Source organism: Neltuma alba, unplaced genomic scaffold (genome assembly GCF_004799145.2).
Source record: "Neltuma alba isolate B1F8T4 unplaced genomic scaffold, ASM479914v2 tig00010875_pilon, whole genome shotgun sequence".
NCBI classification, from domain to species: Eukaryota; Viridiplantae; Streptophyta; class Magnoliopsida; order Fabales; family Fabaceae; genus Neltuma; species Neltuma alba.
Window position 1 is genome coordinate 689,591 of NW_021635666.1, and position 22,290 is coordinate 711,880.

Below are 22,290 nucleotides of genomic sequence, written 5' to 3' on the forward strand. Positions count from 1 at the left end.
CATTATAAAATATGTCTTATATTTATGATCGGACGAATATAAATTAAGATAATTAGTTGAAATTAGTCAAGTTCAAAATATTTTTGTAATTTTTCAGAATTATTACTCTTATAATTAACTTTAAAAATTAAAAATTGTTTAAAATATTTTGTAGAAAAATGAAAGGTTAGGGGGGTTAATTAGAAGAGAATTTAAATGAGATTTATTTGAGGGTTCACTATTAAAAAATGACGTACAAAAGTTCATCTACATCAATTGACACAAATAAGTAACATAAAAAATATACAAATTGTCCAAGTGATTTAAATCTAGTTTTGTTTCACCAAAGCGTTTGAAGCATGTATTGTGACAAATTATCTCAAATCTCATCAATCTCCTTGCTTCGGTGTGGTTCTTAGTTATTAAATATCTGCAAAGTGAAATCAAACAATTAATAAGCAATAATCATATTCAAAATACTCAACAACCATGATAAAATCATTATCTTGCATATCTAGTTATTTCGTGAAATTTCTCAATACTTGCCCTTGGAACAATTATGCACGTAGCAAATGACATAATACTTGCACCATATCTTCTCAGGTTGACAACAATATTAAAATAAAAAGATATTACTTTGGGTCCTTAACATAAAATCTTATGGGCATCTGATACTAAATATAAAACCCATTTTATAGTATAATTTACATTATAAAATATATCTTATATTTAGGATTAGAAGAGTATTAATGATCGGAGGTAATATAATATAATAAAACCAAAAGTGAGCAAAAACAAATTTGAAGAAAGAATATATGAAAGAATCTTTAGTTCAAACTACTTTTAATCCATGTTGGATTTATCCCTTTTTTAAGGGTTTCAATTTTACATCCATCATCATAGTAATTATGCTGTAGTTGTCCTATTCGTCAAATGTGCAAAGAAATCAGATATATAACTAAATTCATAACAAGTAAATTCACACACTAAAACTTGCTACGTTTCAAATTAAAGATGCTTTTGGTTTCAATGCTTGGCTTTTCACCTAATAAATCAAACTAATACAGTGTTTTCTTGGGGACGGTAAAAATGAAGAAGCAAAGGAGGGAGATGCTACTAAATCCTTATGCTATTTTTTTTCCTCTAATTTTTTTTAATCAAATGCACATATGAACTGAGTTGGATGCAATTTTTAATGGTGTTAAGTAATATTTTTTGCCACATAAGATAATTGATTGATGACTCAACAAAATTATGTATAATAAGGATTAAATTATTAAATGTGAAAAGGTTAAGTATTGTGTTTAAATAAGTCAAAAGTTTACATAGTAAGTTGCACCGAGTCATAAGATTGGATTATAAGTAAATTAAAAATGGAAAGATTAAGATTAATTTTCCTAATTTCAAAAAATAAATAGAACAAGGACAAATGTCTTTATAAAAATATTTTCCCTCTCCTCTCCTCTTGAATCAAGCTAATTAACATTAAAACCTCTCCCCTTCACCATTCTCCAATCAATTCAATTGAAGTAATATTAAAATTCTTTTCCTTTCCTCCCTGTGCTGAGCCAAAAGAGCCTGAAAGAGTTCTCTAAGCTACTATTGACAAGAATGTTTCTGGCCTTTTGCCAACAATTTCAACTTAGGACTGATTTTAACTAAAATAAACTTAGGACCGATCCACCTTCTGATTTGTACTATTTTTATTTCAGTTTTGCACTTGTCCTCTTTCCTTTGTTGTTATGTAATTTAAATCATGTAAACTCTCATTTTACTTAATATAATTCTGTTCTTATATTAAAAATAACTAAATTTTAAAAATCAGGTGAGCTAGTTATATATAAAAAATATATAGAGTTTCCTATAATAGTGCTCATTTTAATTATTTACATTGAACATTTAACAACATAACTTATAAATCATGAAATAATCTCAATGACATTTAGCACCCCAAACTAACTAGCCCCTACAATTTCATGAACAAAATTGCACCAAAAAATAGTTTAAGATATTAAGTGCTATTAAGAAAAGGGAAAACCATATTGAAGGTACCTATACTTTCTTTCAATTTTTAATTTGGTACCTATGTGTTTTTTCCCTTTAATTAAACATTTAATTTTATCTTTTTAGCAACATTAGCTCTTATAACTTTGTTCTATTGATATTTTTAGTCTCTACATAAAGATTAATGATGTTAATAGAGGAAAAATAAAGATTTAGTTAAGAACAAAAAACACATAGGTACCAAATTAAAAATTGAGAGAAAGTATAGGTACCTCCAATATGGTTTTCCCTTAAGAAAATAGCATAAATCTTAGTCAAATTGGGAAGAAAAATAGAAAATACCAAGAGAGAGCTCCTAAAACTCAACTTTAAAGTGTACTTTTACGAGTTGTTTATAATGACAATTGGACCTTTAAAAACAACTTTTCAATCACCATGTACAATATACGTGAGAAAAGTTCTCTTGACTTGCGTAATAAACAGCTCCAAGTAAGCACTTAATTGTTTACTGGGACAATACAACATTTGAATATTCCTTAATTTAAATACTTTACAAGTCAGTAATCCTCGGTAAAACAAAATTTCAAGAGAATCTATACAGGTGGTGGATTAGACCATCTTCTCTTTACCTCTGACTTCCATCGCACTTCTTTAAGTTTTCCATCCACCCCATAATCTCTCTCCATCACCAGGTTTATTCCTTCATCAGAGTACCATCCAACTCCAATACAAAGAATACCATCCTTACTGATATCCACATAGCATGTTACGCCCCCAGGAAGCCAAAGCATGGTTACATCCTGCATATCCAGCATCTCTTCTTCTCCAAAAGAGTTGGTACTCCCTGGGAAGCTCCTCTTCTTCAGAGTCTCTGTACAAAGGTATACATATGGGGTACCGTTGCTGCTGCCGGCTTCCATCATATTGTCATCCCCAAACACCGGAGTTGCACTGACCTCGAAGACTTTCCAAGACCCTATCAGCTCCGATGGCCTGGTTCGTTTTCTTTGGGATAATGGCTTTACATCGAACTCCAGATCACTGTTCACGATGGTGCTAGCGTTAGTGATTGCCTAACACTCAAGGGAGAATAACAGTAGGAAGGGCCAAAAAGGTCTGGGCTTGGTTTACAAAAAAAGTATTTTCTTTTTATTTCACAAAAATAAATATATACCATGTTTTTATTTTATTTTAATATCCCCAGGCAGATAAAAGACATTTTTCAGTCACAAGATCATGTGTTAATTCTATTCTCTGTTACATTCTGCAAATCAAACAGATCAAAGTACAGAATTTGACGCAGCAATAGGTGGCAGAAAGAAATTACAAGAACAAACAAGCATTCAAGAATCAAGATATAACGTACGCTTCTTTTGTATTTCATCCGATTTTGAATGGAAATTTGAATTTTGTGGAATTCTTACCCATAGCTAGCGTCATGTTCATATCTTTCAGATAAAAGTGTTTCGCAGGAACAAATGCAGACTTCTTTAAAACGAAAATAAAGCAAATTGTACCTAGGGTCTTTGATATTGGCAGGACTAGCCCATTCTTCTTCATAAACGGCAACCCTCATTATCTGTATGTCTGAACCGCCATCTATGAATTCTATGGTATGGACAATACGAATCCTTTTGTGGCAGCCTTTAACCAAGCACTATATATGAAAAGTTCGTGTGAGATTAAGAAAATCTTTTTCCTGTTTGCAATATAATTTTCCAGATTTCAAATAATAATAATACTAATAGGAAAAGAGAAAGTCCAAATAATGAAACACAATGATTTCAATCTAACTCCAACACTTATCAGTAGCAAGAGCTTTATATTTACATTCAATGAGGCTATCAACCTACCAACATGAGAAGGAACTTCAAAACTTGTGACGACTAATGAAGCTACCAAAGAATAATTGGACGGGGAAAGATAAGGAACAAAAATGTCATATGGTCTGAAAACATTACTGCTCAAGGAATTACTGCATATTTGATATCCCCTGTAGGACAAATACCAGATCATAATAACAATTGCACTAGACCAACATAATATGACAAAAAAAAATTTAAGAGATCCAATCATGTGATGTTTAAATAATAAAAACATCCACCAGTCATGTTTAAAAAGTTCTTAAAAATATTATAACAAAGGTGTGAAAATAAGCAGAAGTTTAATCTTTAACAAATTTGTCAGTAAAAGCAGTGCTGATTACTTCTGTTAACATATTGCTATCATCTGAAACTTCAGCCACCACAACACACATCTATAGTTAACCATAAATTTTCATAATCAAAGTCACAACTAAAAAGTACACTTAAAGAAGACACTTAACATGAAGAGATACGCCTAATATACAAATGGTCATCATTATAACGCAGGAATTCCAGGAAAATATTTCCAGTTCTGGAACAATCAACAAGATAAATTGCTAAAAATGTTCGGTGATTAACGAATTAATTATGTATTAATTTCACAGAATTGTAGACACAAAAAACAAGCAAGCATTGTTGTCAACAAAAACAGATGCATTCTTTATTGACTAAGCAGAAGTAACATGCACGAGTACAATGTCTCATCAATAAAAACAGTTTAAATCTCTTATTGATTAAGCAGAACTGAGAAATCTATTCATTTTTTCATTTTGTCTATACAACTTAATCCATATTTATTCGACCCATGATGAATCCATATGACTGAAGCTGCTAAACTAATTCCTAATTCATGATCTAGGCAAGTCAAAACGGACACAAGAAGTAAGATGCCGAGCTTACTTGTTCGAACTTGTAAGTAGGAGTGATATAATAATCTGCATCATCAATTTCACCCAAAGGGATATCTACAGGACCCCTGGAGTAAGATCCATCCTGCAATTTGATAGCCATAATCATTAACAGAATGATTGTGTGAACAGAAGTGGTGTTATATTTACAATGATTACGTAGATAGTAATGTTTCGCATATCACATGATCCCTTTGATATTAAGATTTAGGGTAAATTACACGCTGCTCCCTGGAAAGACGTTCAAATTACATGGTTGCTGATCATAAGATCCATTTGATGCTAAAAGTTCGGATAAATTACACTCCCTTCTCTGGAAAGATGCCCAATTTATGTGATACTGATTTAAAGTACAATCTCCCTTGTATTTAAAGATGCACTACATCGACCAACCTTCCAACAAAATACAAGCTATAATTATGCCTATTCTCTATATAATAAGCACCATACATGTGCTAGATCAACATAATAATTATGTAAACAACATTTTGAATAAATTAAATTTATGGTTTTCAACTCCAGAAAAACATAACATCAAAATACAAGCTGAAAAACAGAAAATTTCAAATAAGTTATACCTTCAATTTAAACCCAAAAAACAAAAATATTGTTCATCAAGATATTAGAATTATGTAGTGGCTTCAACGAGATTTGTATATATTTCATAATAGAAAAAATGACTATGTAATTTGAGTATCACAGGGGGATGGTAATTTATCCTCATTTATCCTAAACTTTTAATACATTTTCTCAATATAATAAGACTTTTTGAGAGCTTAAAATTAAAAATAATAAGTCTACTTCATAAGAAATGATGATTTCTATGAGAGTAAGACAGCTAAACAGGATAAAAAGTGAGTTAATCACAGAATCCGAATTTTCCGCTTGAAAGATTCATAGCAAAAAGATAGATAGTTCAAAACGGTTAATTTATTTAAGCATATATCAAAGAATGTGAGCAATGCTATTGGATACCATTTGAGGTGACCGTATTCATTCGATTTTATATTAAACTGTGTATACCAAACAACATGATTCACAGGACTAAATGATGGACCCCATTGAAGAATGCGAGCAATGCTACTGGATAACATTTGAACTCTGATGTGATTATTATGTCATGTTTTGATCCTAACTACATGAACAACTCTAAGCATCCTTGTTTTTCCAGCTAGGACATTATTTTAAAGTTATAGAAATGAATACTTTTTGGCATATCTTAACATTATACAAGAGTTTAGCGCTCTTCTCCATCAATTCCAACATCAAACGATAAGGATAGGAGGGATCAAACAGAAAAGGGGCAAAAAAAGGCACATAAACATAAAGGAGTTGAGAATAAACACGTTTCGATTACTATGACAGAAAATTCAGGAAGTTTTGTGAAAATAGTTAGACAGGTTTTCAGTTCACAGAACCATAAAAAATAATCTTTTCATGTAAGTATTATTAATAAACATAGGTCACACATCCCATGCTGAACGGAAGTCAGTAAAACATAACAACAACACAATAATATGATCATGTGTCCTGGCCATGCAAAATAACGATGTCTACAAAGAAATCAATGCAAGCATGTAAAAGGAGCAGCTTACTTCAAAGTAAACAAGGCCTGGTTCACATTCCATAACATCTTCTTCCATCACATCACTTCTTTCAAAGTCAAAGGACTCAAAAGTAGGCAACACAGTGCTTGTTGCATTGTCACTGATGTTCTCCCTTGCAAGTACAGGGGCACCATCATCTCCAGATCCTTCTTTAGCTATGTCATTGCCTTCCCTATGCTGCAGTGTTTCACCAAAAGGGTTCAAAGTCACCCAATTGATTTTTCTCTGAATCTGAGATGTCGGTCTACCAGAAGATGATGGCACTGCCTCAATGCGGGAAAGAGTATAACAGTCATACAGGTTTTCATTCCTTTTACCTATTTCAACTGGCTCCATTTCAGCAGTAAGAGGAGAAAATACCGCACCCACACCCTTCCAAATCCCACTGACACTGCTAGCAAATGTATTCCAAACTGGTTTTATTACAGGTTCCTGAAAGAGTCATTTTGGTCACCTTCCACTCCCACATAGCAATATAAAGTATTAACATTCTACAGTTAATACAGACATTGAGTAACAAATATAGTAAACAAATTGTTTTATGGAGGGTTGGGCCCAAAATGTTCATCCAAATAATGGGAATGCCTTATTTGAATTTTTTCCAGAAATAAAAGAATTTTAAGGTATTCTTAGTTATGTTTTTCACTTAGCATTACATCAGTCGTCGGTCATTTGAATGTCCAAAATCATTCAGCAGAACAAAGGTGGAAACAAGGCACATCGAAGATAGCACTCACTATTTTTTCGCCTTTCACTAGAGTACTTAAGAGTGTCAAAGAATATAAATGGCAGGTTTCTTCCTCCTTCCATCCCAGGAATTCTCATTTATAAGGAAACAAATAAAATTCCAAACTTTATATAGGCTTGTCGAGGATATCAAGCATTATTCTTATTGCTTTCTTCGTAGCTATATTTTTATAACAACATCTTAGCATGCAAATCCTCGCTTTGTCCACTCACTAAAATACATCCTCCTTTTCCATATATTTTCCAAAATTGAACCTACTTGTCCATACCTGAGTCTGAAGAACTGTTTCAACCTCCGTCAACATAGCCCCGGAGACCAAGACTCTACCACCCCTACCTCGCTTCTTCCTCTTCACCATCTTCCTTCCCTTGTGCTTCCTCCGATAAGCTCTCGCCCTCTCTTTCTCCGCCGCGGCATTCGCGAGGTCGTTGTCAATACTCCAGACATTGTCCTTCTTGCTGGTTATTCGCAGCCTCTCTTTGGGACCAGAGTTGTGATGGGGTTTCTGGGCCCGAGCGACAAGCGTTCGAGAACCAGGGCTTGGAAGGCAACAAGATGAGGAAGAGTGGGGGGAAAATAGGTTGCGGGTGGAGGAGACAGTGCGATGGAATCCAAGAAGGTGGTGGTCACAGTGGTGAATTGCGGTGGTGAGGTGAAGAGATGGAGATTGCATGTTCGGGAATTTGGGGGGAGACAGGTCCATCAAACTGAAAAACGATTTTTTACTTTTTATTGCTTGCTCGAGAGTGGGGTGCTTCCCTTGTCCTATGCTTCGTACAACTTCCGTAATTTCTGTTTTTTTTTCCCAGCTCAGGACCGAAATACTTTTTTAGTTTTTAATATAAGATCTATTTAACTAATTTAATTATATTAAAAAGTTAGGTAAGTTAATTAATTATAAGAAATATGACATATTTTTTCCAAAATACTATAATAATCTTTGTTAATATCATTCTCTCTTTTCTAGAGATCCATAGAGTAATTTAAAAAAAATTAATAAATATGAGAAATAGATTTTATGTTATGACTAAAATCAACTCAACAATTGAGTTGTATATTAAAGATCGGATGACTAATATTTTTACTAATTAATTTTAAAATCATTCCTGATAAAAATAAGTTTTTTGCCAACTTAATAAAAATTACCTTTCTAATTTTAAATATAAGACACATCTTATAATATAATTACAGTACAAAATGAATCTTATCTAATGAGTATTAGTCAAACGAATTTGATTAATCAGTGGAACTTTTTTGACTAGTTAGAGATACTATCTTTTTTTAAAAAAAAGTAATCCATCCCTATAGTAAAGTAATTAGTGATTATTTTTTAAAAAAAGAGAAAAACTAATTAGTGCCTAGGTTCCTGGTGGCAGTAATCCATTTAATGACTTGGGGAAATGGGTGCTGAAGTGATCTTTTTTTTTTTTCCCAGCAAAACAAAAATGGGCTAGTCAATTAGATACGTATTTAAAATTAACCAATATGATCCATTTATTTTAATCGGCGAAATGTCCCCCCCCAAAACCTCGTGTCTTTTTGCTATGTTATCCTTGGGTCTGTCCCCAAATATTTTTAGTAATTTTAGTTTTTTAATCAATAGAGAGAGTAGGTCTTCGTCAAAAAAATAATTGAAGCACATCAACAAGAGAGAATTCTCTCCATATATAGAAGGATACGTGAGAAAAAGGGGGGAAAAACAACAAGAAGAAAAGTTTTGGTAGATTTCACAGAGCTTTCTCTCTTTCACTTATGCTTCAAAATAAATGTCATAATTTCAGTTAAGAAATTACTGTTAGTGGCTTTAATTAAATTACCACAGAGCAGATCTTAACAGTATGTTTGGGGCGCTGTCTGTCATTAGCTTTTGGTTGGCAAACTCAAGCGTGGAGTGAACTGAGATCTCAAAAATTTATGCAAACAGGAGTCGATGAATAAACAGCAGTAGTTGAAAATATAATTAATTAAAACACAAATGCAAAGCATAATGAGTGAAGGGATAAGAGAATGCAAACTCAGTGATTTATCTTGGTCCAACAACAATACCTATGAAGCCACCACAATCCCCATGACCTCTTCCCTAAAGTAAGTAATCACACTCCCTTCCCAGAACAGTTGAATTCTCTCAAGATTATCAGCTGATCTTGAGCAACACTCTTGAGAGAGTATAAATTGATCAACAGAATATAATCGCTCATAGATTGGATGTGTACAATGGAGCTCAATGACTAATGAGTAGTTAGCTCAAAAAATGAGTGATTCGCAAAATCAATAGAGTCTTTGCACTTAATGTTATCAAGATTTTTGTTGCAGACTTAAATGTAACTCTTATATATAGATAAAAATGATAAACACAAGATCTAGTTATTAGTCACTAAAGGTAACGGTCAGGGCAGAAGCATTTAATGTAGGGAAAATTTCACTGTAGGACCGCAGAAGACAATTAATCTCAAAGAGCCCCCAAAACTTTCTGAAACCTCACTGCAGGACCAAGGGGCCAATCTAATATTAATTCCACAAACGAAATGACGCCACTGCCCCTAATCAAAACTTATTTCCTCCGAAAATGAGACATATTATCAGCGGGTGTAAAAGACGGAAGAAAGACGGAAAGGGGGGAGATGGCGTTATTTCCTGCCTCTCCCATGCAGCGCGTCGGTGCGGAAGGGAGATAGCTGACAACCATGAGCTGAGAAAGCACAGTGGCGGAGCTTCACTTTTGCGGTCCGTCCCTCCGCCGTCTTTCGGACTCCAAGCTAGAGTTGGTGCAAGAGAGAGAAGTCGCAAGTGTGCCCTACAGTGTTGCGTGTTCTTTGGAAGTAGCGTCAGGTTGGCGTGGGAGGTAAGATTTTGTTGTTAAAATTTTGGTTTTGTTGGTGTGATTCGGTTAGCACAGGTGGGTTGTGATGGGTGAATGAGGAAGAAATGAGTATTTAAGTGCATGGGCATGTAGGTTGGGAGTGAGTTGCAAATCTTACGGTTTTATGGTTTAAGAAATTCATGCTGATGCTGTTTTAAGTTGTTAAAGATGTGGTGTTTGTAATGTTTTGAAAAGTGGGTGCATATTGAGAATAATGCACTGCTGAAGGAACATAGGTAGGCGAAAAAGAAAGGGAAATGGGTGTGTGGGCTGGAATGGGTTATATGACAGGTAGACGCGCAGAGGAATGGTGAAAATACATAGTACGATGGTAAATTTGGTAATTCTGGTTGTGTGCGAGAAAAAGCAATATAATGCTGTGAAAATACTAATTCTTGTTGTCAATTGTCAAATTGCTGATGTAAACGTACATTGTGTCATACTTGAATGATGTGCAGCAGCAGAGGATAAATGGCTAGCAGTAGTAGGAAATAAGTATTTTGCATCTTTCATGTTAGAAGGCACTTTGTAAAGACCTCAGAAGGGAAATTCATTTATGAAGGGGCATCATTACTGGAAGATTGATTAGAGAAGGGATGACATATGAAGAACTACAATGCATGGTAGCTCATGATGTGTGGCCAGGGACTTGTGAATATAAAATGAAGTACACAGTTAGCTTTGACCGGGACACATTCTTGGATCTTGTTGACGATATTGGTGTTGGACAAGTAATTGAGTACAACAATAGTAGTGGCCATGTTTATGTGAGAATGAGAAAGACTTCACACAAGTGTCACAGCTGGACAGTGTACAAGAGTAAGTTGTTCTCAACTGGTTTTATTAAGATTGTGTGTAGGATAAGAAAGAATATGTCCAATTTTGATAAATTGAACTGTAATACTCAATAGCTGTATTTGTTTATGCAGGTTAGATGATTTGGTTGGCCCTTGTGGAATGTCAGTATCTGCAATTGAATTGGATCTAGACACAGACAACATAAACATATCTTCCGTACAAGATGTGCCAACACTGATAGGAAGTGTAGGTATGGAAACGTTGCCAACCCCAATAGCGGTGATGAATTCATCAAAGTGGGCAGATTTGTTGATGTCAAGAGGACAAACCTTTGTTAGTGCTGAACATTTTAGAGAGGCATTATATAAGTATAGCCTTGCACATAAGTTTGGTTACTGGTACGTAAACAATGATAGGCATAAGATGATTGTGAAGTGCTGTGTAGATGGTTGTCCCTGGGAAATTTCAGCATATGGTGTAGGTGAGAATAATGGATTCCTAGTTGTGAGAAGATTTAACCATGAACACTTGCATTATGTACAAGACAACTTAGTTGTCCCTCAGAGAAAGAGGTGCAAACTTGCTTCAGCAGTCATAATAGATGAGTTGATTTCTTGCATACACAAAGCTCCAAATGACATTGGAAAGAGAGTATGGGTTGAGGCTCAACTACTAACAAGCATATAGGGCGAAAGAGAAAGCATTGGCAAAAATTCATGGTTGTCCGCAGGAGTCTTATATGCTAATCCCTTGGATATGTGAAAGGCTGAAGGAAAGTGATCCAGAAACGGTAGCAAAGTGGGTTGCATCATCAGATAATAGATTTCAAGCTGTATTTATTGCATACGGTTGCTGTGTAGAAGGGCTTTTGAAAGGTGGTAGACCTGTATTATATGTGGATGGATGCCACTTGAGTGGTCCGTACAAAGGAACGTTATTGGGAGCACAAGCGTATGACGCGGATAATGAATTATTCCCACTTGCATATGCGATTGTTGGAGGTGAGACGCTTGATGACTGGGCATGGTTTTTGGTAACATAAAGGATATTACGGGATCATTAGAAGTGACAATAGTATCGGATAGACACAACTCAATAAAAGGTGCAGTGCAAGCCGTGTTTCGAGGAGATCGACATGCTTTTTGCTACCGTCATGTGAAGGAGAATTACAGTGCTGAGTTTTTGAAGATAACCAGGGGAAAGAGGAGGACCAGCGGATAGACAAAGGAGGTTGCACTAAAATTACTTGATTCTATTGCATACGCAAGACTTGATAGAGACTTTGATTGCAGTATGGAAAAGCTAATGGCATTTTGTCCAGAATTGGGACAATGGCTTCAAACAAATGGAGACATTGAGCGTTGGGCACAAAGCAAATTTCCTTACAAGAGGTGGGATAATATCACAACAAATCTAGCTGAATCCTTTAATGCTTGGCTTGTTGGTGAGAGGAAGCACAACATAGCTGTCTTGATACATGAGCACAGGGAAAAATTAGCAAACAAGATGTATCACAGTAAAGAAGCCATGAGGAATTGGAGCAATGGTGTGGGACCTAATATAGAGGAAAAGTTGATGGATCATGTGGCCAGATCAGAAAGAATGGATGTGCAAAATTATGGAATGAACAATTTCAGGGTCAGATGGGGAAACCTAGATGTACGGGTAAATCTTGTGTTACGTGAATGCACCTGCAAAGGTTGGCAAATGTCAGGACTACCTTGTCCACATACATGTGCTGCAATCAAGAAGGTATATGGTAATATATATGCATATGTCGAGGATTGCTTTTTACTCTCAGCCCAAAAGAAAATTTATGGCAGACTCATGATTCCAGTTGAGACCCATGACATCCCTAGGCCAGATTCCCTTCGATATGAAGATTACTCGTCCACCATCTTCCTACAACCACCATTGACAACTCGGCGTGCTGGAAGACCCAGAGTTAGGAGGATTGAATCACAATTCCAGTAGAAGAAAGCGTATCATTGCTCAGGATGTGGTGAAGCTGGTCACACTAGAAAGATTTGCACTAACCCGAACCCTGGGTGACTTTGTTGCTCAAAATGGTCTTTTATTTTTTTGGTTCAACACACAGCTACTTTTGTACATAAATGAGCCCCACTATGTAGTTGTTGAGTTGTTGGGGAAGTAGCTATGACAACCCATTTTGATTTTTTGGTGGTGGGTTCGATTATATTTTGTATAGTGGTGTCAATAGTTGAAAAATTTCATGACAGTAGGTGACTATAGCTGTCGCAGGTTATGTTAGGCTGTAATCTGTCCACATGCGAATGGACTATTTTTAGTTGTAAATATTTGTATGTATGTTACAAATTGTGTAATGTCACTTGCAAACGGAGATTCCCCTGCCTGTCCACTGACGGACAGCTTCTTCAGTGAAGGTCGTCATATGTAAATGGACTGATTACAGTTGTGAATATATATATGTATGTTGCCAATTGTCTAATGTCACTTGCAAATGGTATACGAAACCAAACTTGGACAGCTTCTCCAGGTGAATCAGTCCACATGCAAATGGACTATTTTTAGTTGTAAATATATGTAGGTGTGTTGCGAATTGTGCAATTTGCAAACGGGCTCTCCCCTACCTGTCCACTGACGGACAGCTTCTTCAGGCGAGGGTCGTCACATGTAAATGGACTGATTGCAGTTGTCAATATATGTATGTGTGTTGCCAATTGTTTAATGTCACTTGCAAATGGTATACGAAACCACACTTGGACGCCTTCTCCAGGTGAATTAGTCCACATGCAAATGGACTATTTTTAGTTGTAACTGTATGTACCTATGTTGCCAATTGTCTAATCTCATTTGCAAATAGGCCCTTGCACACCTGTTCACCCACGGACACCTCCTTCAGTACGAGTAGGTCAGATGCAAATGGATTATTTATAGTTGTGAAAATATGCATGTATGGTGCGAATTGTCTAGTCCCACTTGTAAATGGGTTGTCCCACACTTAAGTAAGACGCATGCATCAGGTGAATCAGTCCACATGTGAAGCCAAGTATGTGTCTTGCAAATTAGCTAGTCCCCCTTGCCAATGTAAACGGACTGATTCCACGTGTGAATATAGGTATGTATTTTGAAAATAGGCTAGTTCCCCTTGCAAATGCGCTCTCCCGCACTTGTTCCCTCACGGACACATGTTTCAGCTGCACCAGTCGACATGTGAACGGACTGATTCCACGTGTAATATAGGTATGTCTTGTGCAAATTGGCTAGTTCCCCTTGCAAATGCGCTCTCCCGCACTTGTTCCCTCACGGACACATGCTTCAGCTGGACCAGTCAACATGTGAACGAACTGATTCCACGTGTGAATATAGGTATGTCTTGTGCAAATTGGCTAGTTCCCCTTGCAAATGCGCACCCTGTTCAGGTCAAGGACGGCACATGTAAATGGACTGATTTCAGTTGTGAATATATGTATCGGAGTAGCAAATTCCCTAATTCCTCATGGAAATGGACACCTTATTCAGGTGAAGGAGGGCACTTGCATATTTAAGAGGACATGTTGTTCAGCTGATGAACGACACTTGTGAATGGTCTAATTGTTGTTGTTAACTTATTTGTCTCTCTTGCAAATTGTCTAATCGTTCGTGCAAAGGTCTAATCCCTGATGTAGGTTGTTCAGTTGGAAATGGACGAACATTTGGTGTTAATTCCTGTTTTATTGGTGCAAATTCCCTAATTTCTGTTGTCAACCGTACATCTAATGAAAGTAAACAAGTAGTGATAATATGAATCTATCAAAACAGTCTTCATTAACATCTTTTGTATGCACAACATTTTAGTCCGCATAAAGTGTTCACAACAACAATTACAGTGCTTATCAGCAAAAACTACAAGGTAGGAATTTGATCAGTCATCGCTTTCTATTGCGTTGTCTGTTAATGTGGTCAAGGTGTTTGGTAACAGCATCTGACTTGATGTTTCTTTGATGAGTCACGAGCCACCACAACAGCTCACACCGTATAGATGTGTATTGATCCTATGGGACAACAATAACTGTTCTCAGTAAGTTGACACAAATGCATGATGTCATTAATATATAATTCAACACCTACCGCTGTATAATAAGGCATGGTGAATAGAACTCCATCCTTCTCTTATGGGTTGGGCCACTCTCTTAGATATGTGATGACATGAACCCCACAATCATCACTGAAAAAATGGACACATCACTATGCTGGCTTATCTATGTCGATTATAATTTATGACAAATAACTTTCAGTGAACAAAAGACTCACGTATTGTCTTGAACATGAACCGTGGGATACAAGATGTCATTGTTTGAATCTGGGTTGGCCAACCCCTCCAGCTCAGGCTTCACTCTCCTTAGTATTTCAATGAAGTGTGCCCTCTACACAATTATAAATGATTATCACACAGGGGATACTATGGTTGTCCATAAAAGTAGCAGAATAATTACACCACTTACAAAAGTTTGCGCCATCATTTGCTGCCCCTTTAATGCTGGATCAAACTTATTCTTCTTCTTTTGGTGCTTCATTGTATCCTCACCACCACGCAGAGAGTCCAGCACATAAAACTTTAGTGTGCTCAGTTCAAACACAAAGCAAAACCAATGCAGTGCAAACACAACAGGTGCAAATATGTATTCACATTCAGCCAAATTGTATCCCAGGTGTTGGGGAAGTAGTTCTTTCAGGTGTTTGTCCACTTGCCATGCTGTGTGTTGCTGCACCATCCTTGCCTATCACAACAGCAAATTGCACAACAATGCAAATTGTCAGTGAAGAAATTGTATCGATAACTTGATTGCACAATTTAAAGCATTGATCCATTAACAGGGGATAGCACTAACCGTGAAATCTGCATCAAATATGTGTCTTTTAACCGCAGAGGCACTCTCCTGTTGGTCAGCGTTCAAGGTGTGGGCAATCAGAGTCATGATCTGTAGAATAAAGGAGCAGGAAAATTAAATTAAAATTGTGGCACATTCCATATATGGCCACTTTGATGTAACTTGAATAGGTGCACGTACCCTGTTGCTTATCCACCTTCTGGGACCCAGTGCTTGTAGGTCTGATCGTGTTGCCAAATGCCCAAACATATCTACCATGACCCTACAACAAATATGAAAGTGAAAATAAGTAGTCAGTGTTGCATAGTAGTATTATTCACAGGCTGTCTTTTCCATAATAACTGACTATACTTACTCTTGAGCCTCATCTGGTTGACACCACTCAGTACACACAGTATAAAATGCATCCCTGTCACTCATTTTCACCTTTCTGCCATAAGTAGACATGTAAGGAGATTTAACTGTTGGGACTTACGTCTACTTGACCTCCTTGTGGGTAGCTGCACTGCTTTGCCCACCATTTTCCCTTCTTCGTTTCCTTCTTCCGTTTGAGCTGCCTGTTCATCTTCAGTATCCTTTTCTGCAGCTTCATCTTCTCTCACATTGTCGTTCTCGTCTTCATCTTCCTCTTCTTCTTCTTCTTCTTGCTGTTCATCATCATGCGATTTGTCACCACTTTCATGTGTTTCTCCGCTCTCTACAGTCATAACTTCATCATGTTGTGGCCGCTCATTTTCATCCTCCTCAGTGTGGTGTTCTTTTCCTTCTTCTTCATTGCCTCCCCGGTTAAGAAGTTTGTTTTCCAGCTTAACTAATTCATCACAAACTAAGTTTTGAATCTTGGCCATCTCATTGTTCAATGTGTTGTTGAAATTGACCCAAAACTCCTTAATGTCCTGCACATTGTAAATGTATGTCATCAAACAGATATTAAGTCTCACCAACAGACATTATCACATTGGTATTACTCACCGGATGATGGAAACTTCTACTGCTCCCCGGTTGTGTTGACTCATTCACTTCAGCAGCGGGTGGACTGTAGAAAATGCCATGTCGACTCTCCTTTTCCGCATCAATTCTCCTCTTCACAGCCTTATCATCCCAATGTCTGACGGCGTCTTTGTCTTTTGGTTCACCTCCCTGCAGAGGGAACCTTTGCAGGAAGTACAACTACAGAGAAAGAAAAAACATGACTCAAAAATCAAATTACATAATACATCAACAGTTTAATGTTCAAAGCATATCCAACAGGGCATATTTTGTAAGGAAATATGCAAGTACCAATAAAAAGTAGATGCACCCTCTGACGACTCTGGCACTCTCAGTCTGTCCTTCCTTACTGCTCCTATTGTACCGTTTAATTTCCTCACTGAGCTCGTCAAGCACAAAGGAAGCCCGGTCAAATTTTTTCCAGTTATTTTCTGTGCAGGCCATTACTTTTAGCACCTTGTCACTCACACTTGTACTTCCCGTGGGACAAAGAAGAGTGCCCACTGTGAAAAGAACAAAATAGAATTCAAAGTTTCCATCTTCTTCATCACTCTTTATCTTCTCCGCAATTTGAGAATATGTCAGTGGAGTATAGTCCTTCTTCAGCTCATTTACTTCATCCTTGAAGCCATCCAACTTCACTTTGGAGCCCTTATCTGGTAACCCAAGAACCCTCTTAACATCTGTACTAGTGACCTTCTTTGTCTTCCCCCTTATGGTAATTTGTTTACTTGGGGGGTCATATGCATGAATCAACTCCAGACATAAATCTCTGGGCAGCTTATTCAAAGTAATACCAAGAAGATGACCAAACCCCATTTCTTCTACCTTGCGCTTTAAATTTTTTTGCCATTTATAAACTTTGCCACTTCCTTGAATTTTGTGGGGGAGCACCGAGTAGAAAATGGGGACACATATTTCTCCTTCTTCTTCTTCTCCTCTATTAGCTGTTCCTCCTTCTTCCTGTACGGCTCCCTGTCAGCATCACTCATCTCCTTCCAAATTGCTGAAGCCGCATCTGTGATTGCTCCCATATTTCCATGCATCTCCTGCTTCTTTTGCTCCCAATATTCTCCCTTGAATACTTTCCAGCCGGTAACTTGTGCGTCCTTTTTTCCCATCTTCTTCCTGTATCCAATAATCACAAAGTCATTAGTTAGTACATTAAACAGCAACATTCATACCATCCAACATTTCTTGTAACATAAACCCGGAAATTGTATACACACTAATTATTATTGTTAAATCCTTAACTTGTCATATGACAGGACATCAAATTGTTACATGCAGGTTAACTGGATAATGACACCATTCTTCGTGTAAATTAGCTAACATTCATTGTCAGGCCACAAAAGATCAGATTCCAACTAACATTAAATTATGCAACAGAGGTGGTTAATTAACTACTTTTCATGTCAATTCCTAACTTTCACACTCCAACACAGATCAAACAATTACACCGAACAGTCGAAATTCTGCTAATTGCTCATGTCAATTGCCTAATTTTCCCTGTGAGGCCGCTGCAAGTTGTTACTTTATTGATTGATGTAAATTTCCTAACTTCCAGAGTCAACCACTTAAACAGAAGCTAAGTGGAATTCACCTAATTGCTCGTGTCAATCACCTAATTTTCCCTGTGAGGCCGCTGCAAACCAGATTCCCACAAACATGCAATTATGCAGCAGAGGTGGTTAATTAACTAATTGTTGAGGTAAATTTCCTAACTTTCTCAGTCCAGCACGCATCAAACAGTTACACATAAGCTAAGTGGAAATCCAGCTCACTGGTGGTGTCAATTGCCTAATTTTCCCTGTGACGCAACTGCACACCAAATTCCCACAAACTTAGTGGGTAATTTACTGATTCTCCATGTAAATTTCCTAACTTGACAGATTCAACAAAAATATGAAACCGTTAGACAGGAGCTACGCGGATAATCCCCTAAATCCTCGTGTCAATTGACTAATTTCTCCTGTGAGGCCCGCTACGGATCACATGCCAACAAACATGAAATTTTGAATTGCAAGTTGTTACTTTACTGATTGTTCATGTAAATTCCTAACTAACTTCCAGAGTCCAACACACATCAACCACTTAAACAGAAGCTAAGTGGAAATTCACCTAATTGCTCGTGTCAATCACCTAATTTTCCCTGTGAGGCCGCTGCAAACCAGATTCCCACAAACATGCAATTATGCAGCAGAGGTGGTTAATTAACTAATTGTTGAGGTAAATTTCCTAACTTTCTCAGTCCAGCACGCATCAAACAGTTACACATAAGCTAAGTGGAAATCCAGCTCACTGGTGGTGTCAATTGCCTAATTTTCCCTGTGAGGCAACTGCACACCAAATTCCCACAAACTTAGTGGGTAATTTACTGATTCTCCATGTAAATTTCCTAACTTGACAGATTCAAAAATATGAAACCGTTAGACAGGAGCTACGCGGATAATCCCCTAAATCCTCGTGTCAATTGACTAATTTCTCCTTGAGGCCCGCTACGGATCACATGCCAACAAACATGAAATTTTGAATTGCAAGTTGTTACTTTACTGATTGTTCATGTAAATTCCCTAACTTCCAGAGTCCAACACACATCAACCACTTAAACAGAAGCTAAGTGGAAATTCACCTAATTGCTCGTGTCAATCACCTAATTTTCCCTGTGAGGCCGCTGCAAACCAGATTCCCACAAACATGCAATTATGCAACAGAGGTGGTTAATTAACTAATTGTTGAGGTAAATTTCCTAACTTTCTCAGTCCAGCACGCATCAAACAGTTACACATAAGCTAAGTGGAAATCCAGCTCACTGGTGGTGTCAATTGCCTAATTTTCCCTGTGACGCAACTGCACACCAAATTCCCACAAACTTAGTGGGTAATTTACTGATTCTCCATGTAAATTTCCTAACTTGACAGATTCAACAAAAATATGAAACCGTTAGACAGGAGCTACGCGGATAATCCCCTAAATCCTCGTGTCAATTGACTAATTTCTCCTATGAGGCCCGCTACGGATCACATGCCAACAAACATGAAATTTTGAATTGCAAGTTGTTACTTTACTGATTGTTCATGTAAATTCCCTAACTTCCAGAGTCCAACACACATCAACCACTTAAACAGAAGCTAAGTGGAAATTCACCTAATTGCTCGTGTCAATTGCTCTAATCACCTAATTTTCCCTGTGAGGCCGCTGCAAACCAGATTCCCACAAACATGCGATTATGCAACAGAGGTGGTTAATTAACTAATTGTTGAGGTAAATTTCCTAACTTTCTCAGTCCAGCACGCATCAAACAGTTACACATAAGCTAAGTGGAAATCCAGCTCACTAGTGGTGTCAATTGCCTAATTTTCCCTGTGACGCAACTGCACACCAAATTCCCACAAACTTAGTGGGTAATTTACTGATTCTCCATGTAAATTTCCTAACTTGACAGATTCAACAAAATATGAAACCGTTAGACAGGAGCTACGCGGATAATCCCCTAAATCCTCGTGTCAATTGACTAATTTCTCCTATGAGGCCCGCTACGGATCACATGCCAACAAACATGAAATTTTGAATTGCAAGTTGTTACTTTACTGATTGTTCATGTAAATTCCCTAACTTCCAGAGTCCAACACACATCAACCACTTAAACAGAAGCTAAGTGGAAATTCACCTAATTGCTCGTGTCAATCACCTAATTTTCCCTGTGAGGCCGCTGCAAACCAGATTCCCACAAACATGCAATTATGCAGCAGAGGTGGTTAATTAACTAATTGTTGAGGTAAATTTCCTAACTTTCTCAGTCCAGCACGCATCAAACAGTTACACATAAGCTAAGTGGAAATCCAGCTCACTGGTGGTGTCAATTGCCTAATTTTCCCTGTGACGCAACTGCACACCAAATTCCCACAAACTTAGTGGGTAATTTACTGATTCTCCATGTAAATTTCCTAACTTGACAGATTCAACAAAATATGAAACCGTTAGACAGGAGCTACGCGGATAATCCCCTAAATCCTCGTGTCAATTGACTAATTTCTCCTATGAGGCCCGCTACGGATCACATGCCAACAAACATGAAATTTTTGAATTGCAAGTTGTTACTTTACTGATTGTTCATGTAAATTCCCTAACTTCCAGAGTCCAACACACATCAACCACTTAAACAGAAGCTAAGTGGAAATTCACTAATTGCTCGTGTCAATCACCTAATTTTCCCTGTGAGGCCGCTGCAAACCAGATTCCCACAAACATGCAATTATGCAACAGAGGTGGTTAATTAACTAATTGTTGAGGTAAATTTCCTAACTTTCTCAGTCCAGCACGCATCAAACAGTTACACATAAGCTAAGTGGAAATCCAGCTCACTAGTGGTGTCAATTGCCTAATTTTCCCTGTGACGCAACTGCACACCAAATTCCCACAAACTTAGTGGGTAATTTACTGATTCTCCATGTAAATTTCCTAACTTGACAGATTCAACAAAATATGAAACCGTTAGACAGGAGCTACGCGGATAATCCCCTAAATCCTCGTGTCAATTGACTATTTCTCCTATGAGGCCCGCTACGGATCACATGCCAACAAACATGAAATTTTTGAATTGCAAGTTGTTACTTTACTGATTGTTCATGTAAATTCCCTAACTTCCAGAGTCCAACACACATCAACCACTTAAACAGAAGCTAAGTGGAAATTCACCTAATTGCTCGTGTCAATCACCTAATTTTCCCTGTGAGGCCGCTGCAAACCAGATTCCCCAAACATGCAATTATGCAGCAGAGGTGGTTAATTAACTAATTGTTGAGGTAAATTTCCTAACTTTCTCAGTCCAGCACGCATCAAACAGTTACACATAAGCTAAGTGGAAATCCAGCTCACTGGTGGTGTCAATTGCCTAATTTTCCCTGTGAGGCAACTGCACACCAAATTCCCACAAACTTAGTGGGTAATTTACTGATTCTCCATGTAAATTTCCTAACTTGACAGATTCAACAAAAATATGAAACCGTTAGACAGGAGCTACGCGGATAATCCCCTAAATCCTCGTGTCAATTGACTAATTTCTCCTATGAGGCCTGCTACGGATCACATGCCAACAAACATGAAATTTTTGAATTGCAAGTTGTTACTTTACTGATTGTTCATGTAAATTCCCTAACTTCCAGAGTCCAACACACATCAACCACTTAAACAGAAGCTAAGTGGAAATTCACCTAATTGCTCGTGTCAATCACCTAATTTTCCCTGTGAGGCCGCTGCAAACCAGATTCCCACAAACATGCAATTATGCAGCAGAGGTGGTTAATTAACTAATTGTTGAGGTAAATTTCCTAACTTTCTCAGTCCAGCACGCATCAAACAGTTACACATAAGCTAAGTGGAAATCCAGCTCACTGGTGGTGTCAATTGCCTAATTTTTCCTGTGACGCAACTGTACACCAAATTCCCACAAACTTAGTGGGTAATTGACTGATTCTCCATGTAAATTTCCTAACTTGACAGATTCCCGGAAACATGAAAACCGTTTAACAGAAGCTAACTGGATAAACCCCTAATTCCTCGTGTCAATTGCCTAATTTTCCTTGTGAGGCCACTACAGATCAGATTCCAACAAACATAGCTGGTAATTTACTGATTCTTCGTGTAAATTGCCTAAGTTGACAGATATATGCACACAT

General features: G+C 37.3%; 1 protein-coding gene and 1 long non-coding RNA gene across 2 annotated transcripts; both read right to left on the reverse strand.

Annotated features, from left to right (window-relative positions):
• Positions 1–2,394: 2,394 nt before the first annotated feature.
• On the reverse strand, positions 2,395–7,832 carry LOC114759641 (uncharacterized). The gene is made up of 5 exons (XM_028948848.1): positions 7,380–7,832; positions 6,352–6,795; positions 4,749–4,841; positions 3,501–3,640; positions 2,395–3,024 (listed from the first exon to the last, which is right to left on the reverse strand). Exons 1-5 carry the CDS (start codon positions 7,812–7,814, stop codon positions 2,577–2,579), a joined length of 1,560 nt encoding a protein of 519 aa, XP_028804681.1. The 5' UTR covers positions 7,815–7,832; the 3' UTR covers positions 2,395–2,576.
• A 7,814-nt stretch (positions 7,833–15,646) lies between these two features.
• On the reverse strand, positions 15,647–16,045 carry LOC114759634 (uncharacterized). Its single transcript, XR_003741932.1, has 3 exons — positions 15,978–16,045; positions 15,803–15,884; positions 15,647–15,712 (listed from the first exon to the last, which is right to left on the reverse strand). It is a non-coding gene; the product is annotated as an uncharacterized LOC114759634 (long non-coding RNA).
• Positions 16,046–22,290: the final 6,245 nt, after the last annotated feature.

Excerpts from the sequence above, each read along its gene's own strand:
- LOC114759641 (XM_028948848.1), bottom strand. The coding sequence starts at position 7,814 with ATGGACCTGTCTCCCCCCAAATTCCCGAACATGCAATCTCCATCTCTT. Across the intron at positions 6,796-7,379 it reads AAACAGTTCTTCAGACTCAG|GAACCTGTAATAAAACCAGT; the intron begins GTATGGACAAGT and ends TGACTCTTTCAG. Across the intron at positions 4,842-6,351 it reads CAGGCCTTGTTTACTTTGAA|GATGGATCTTACTCCAGGGG; the intron begins GTAAGCTGCTCC and ends ATCAAATTGCAG.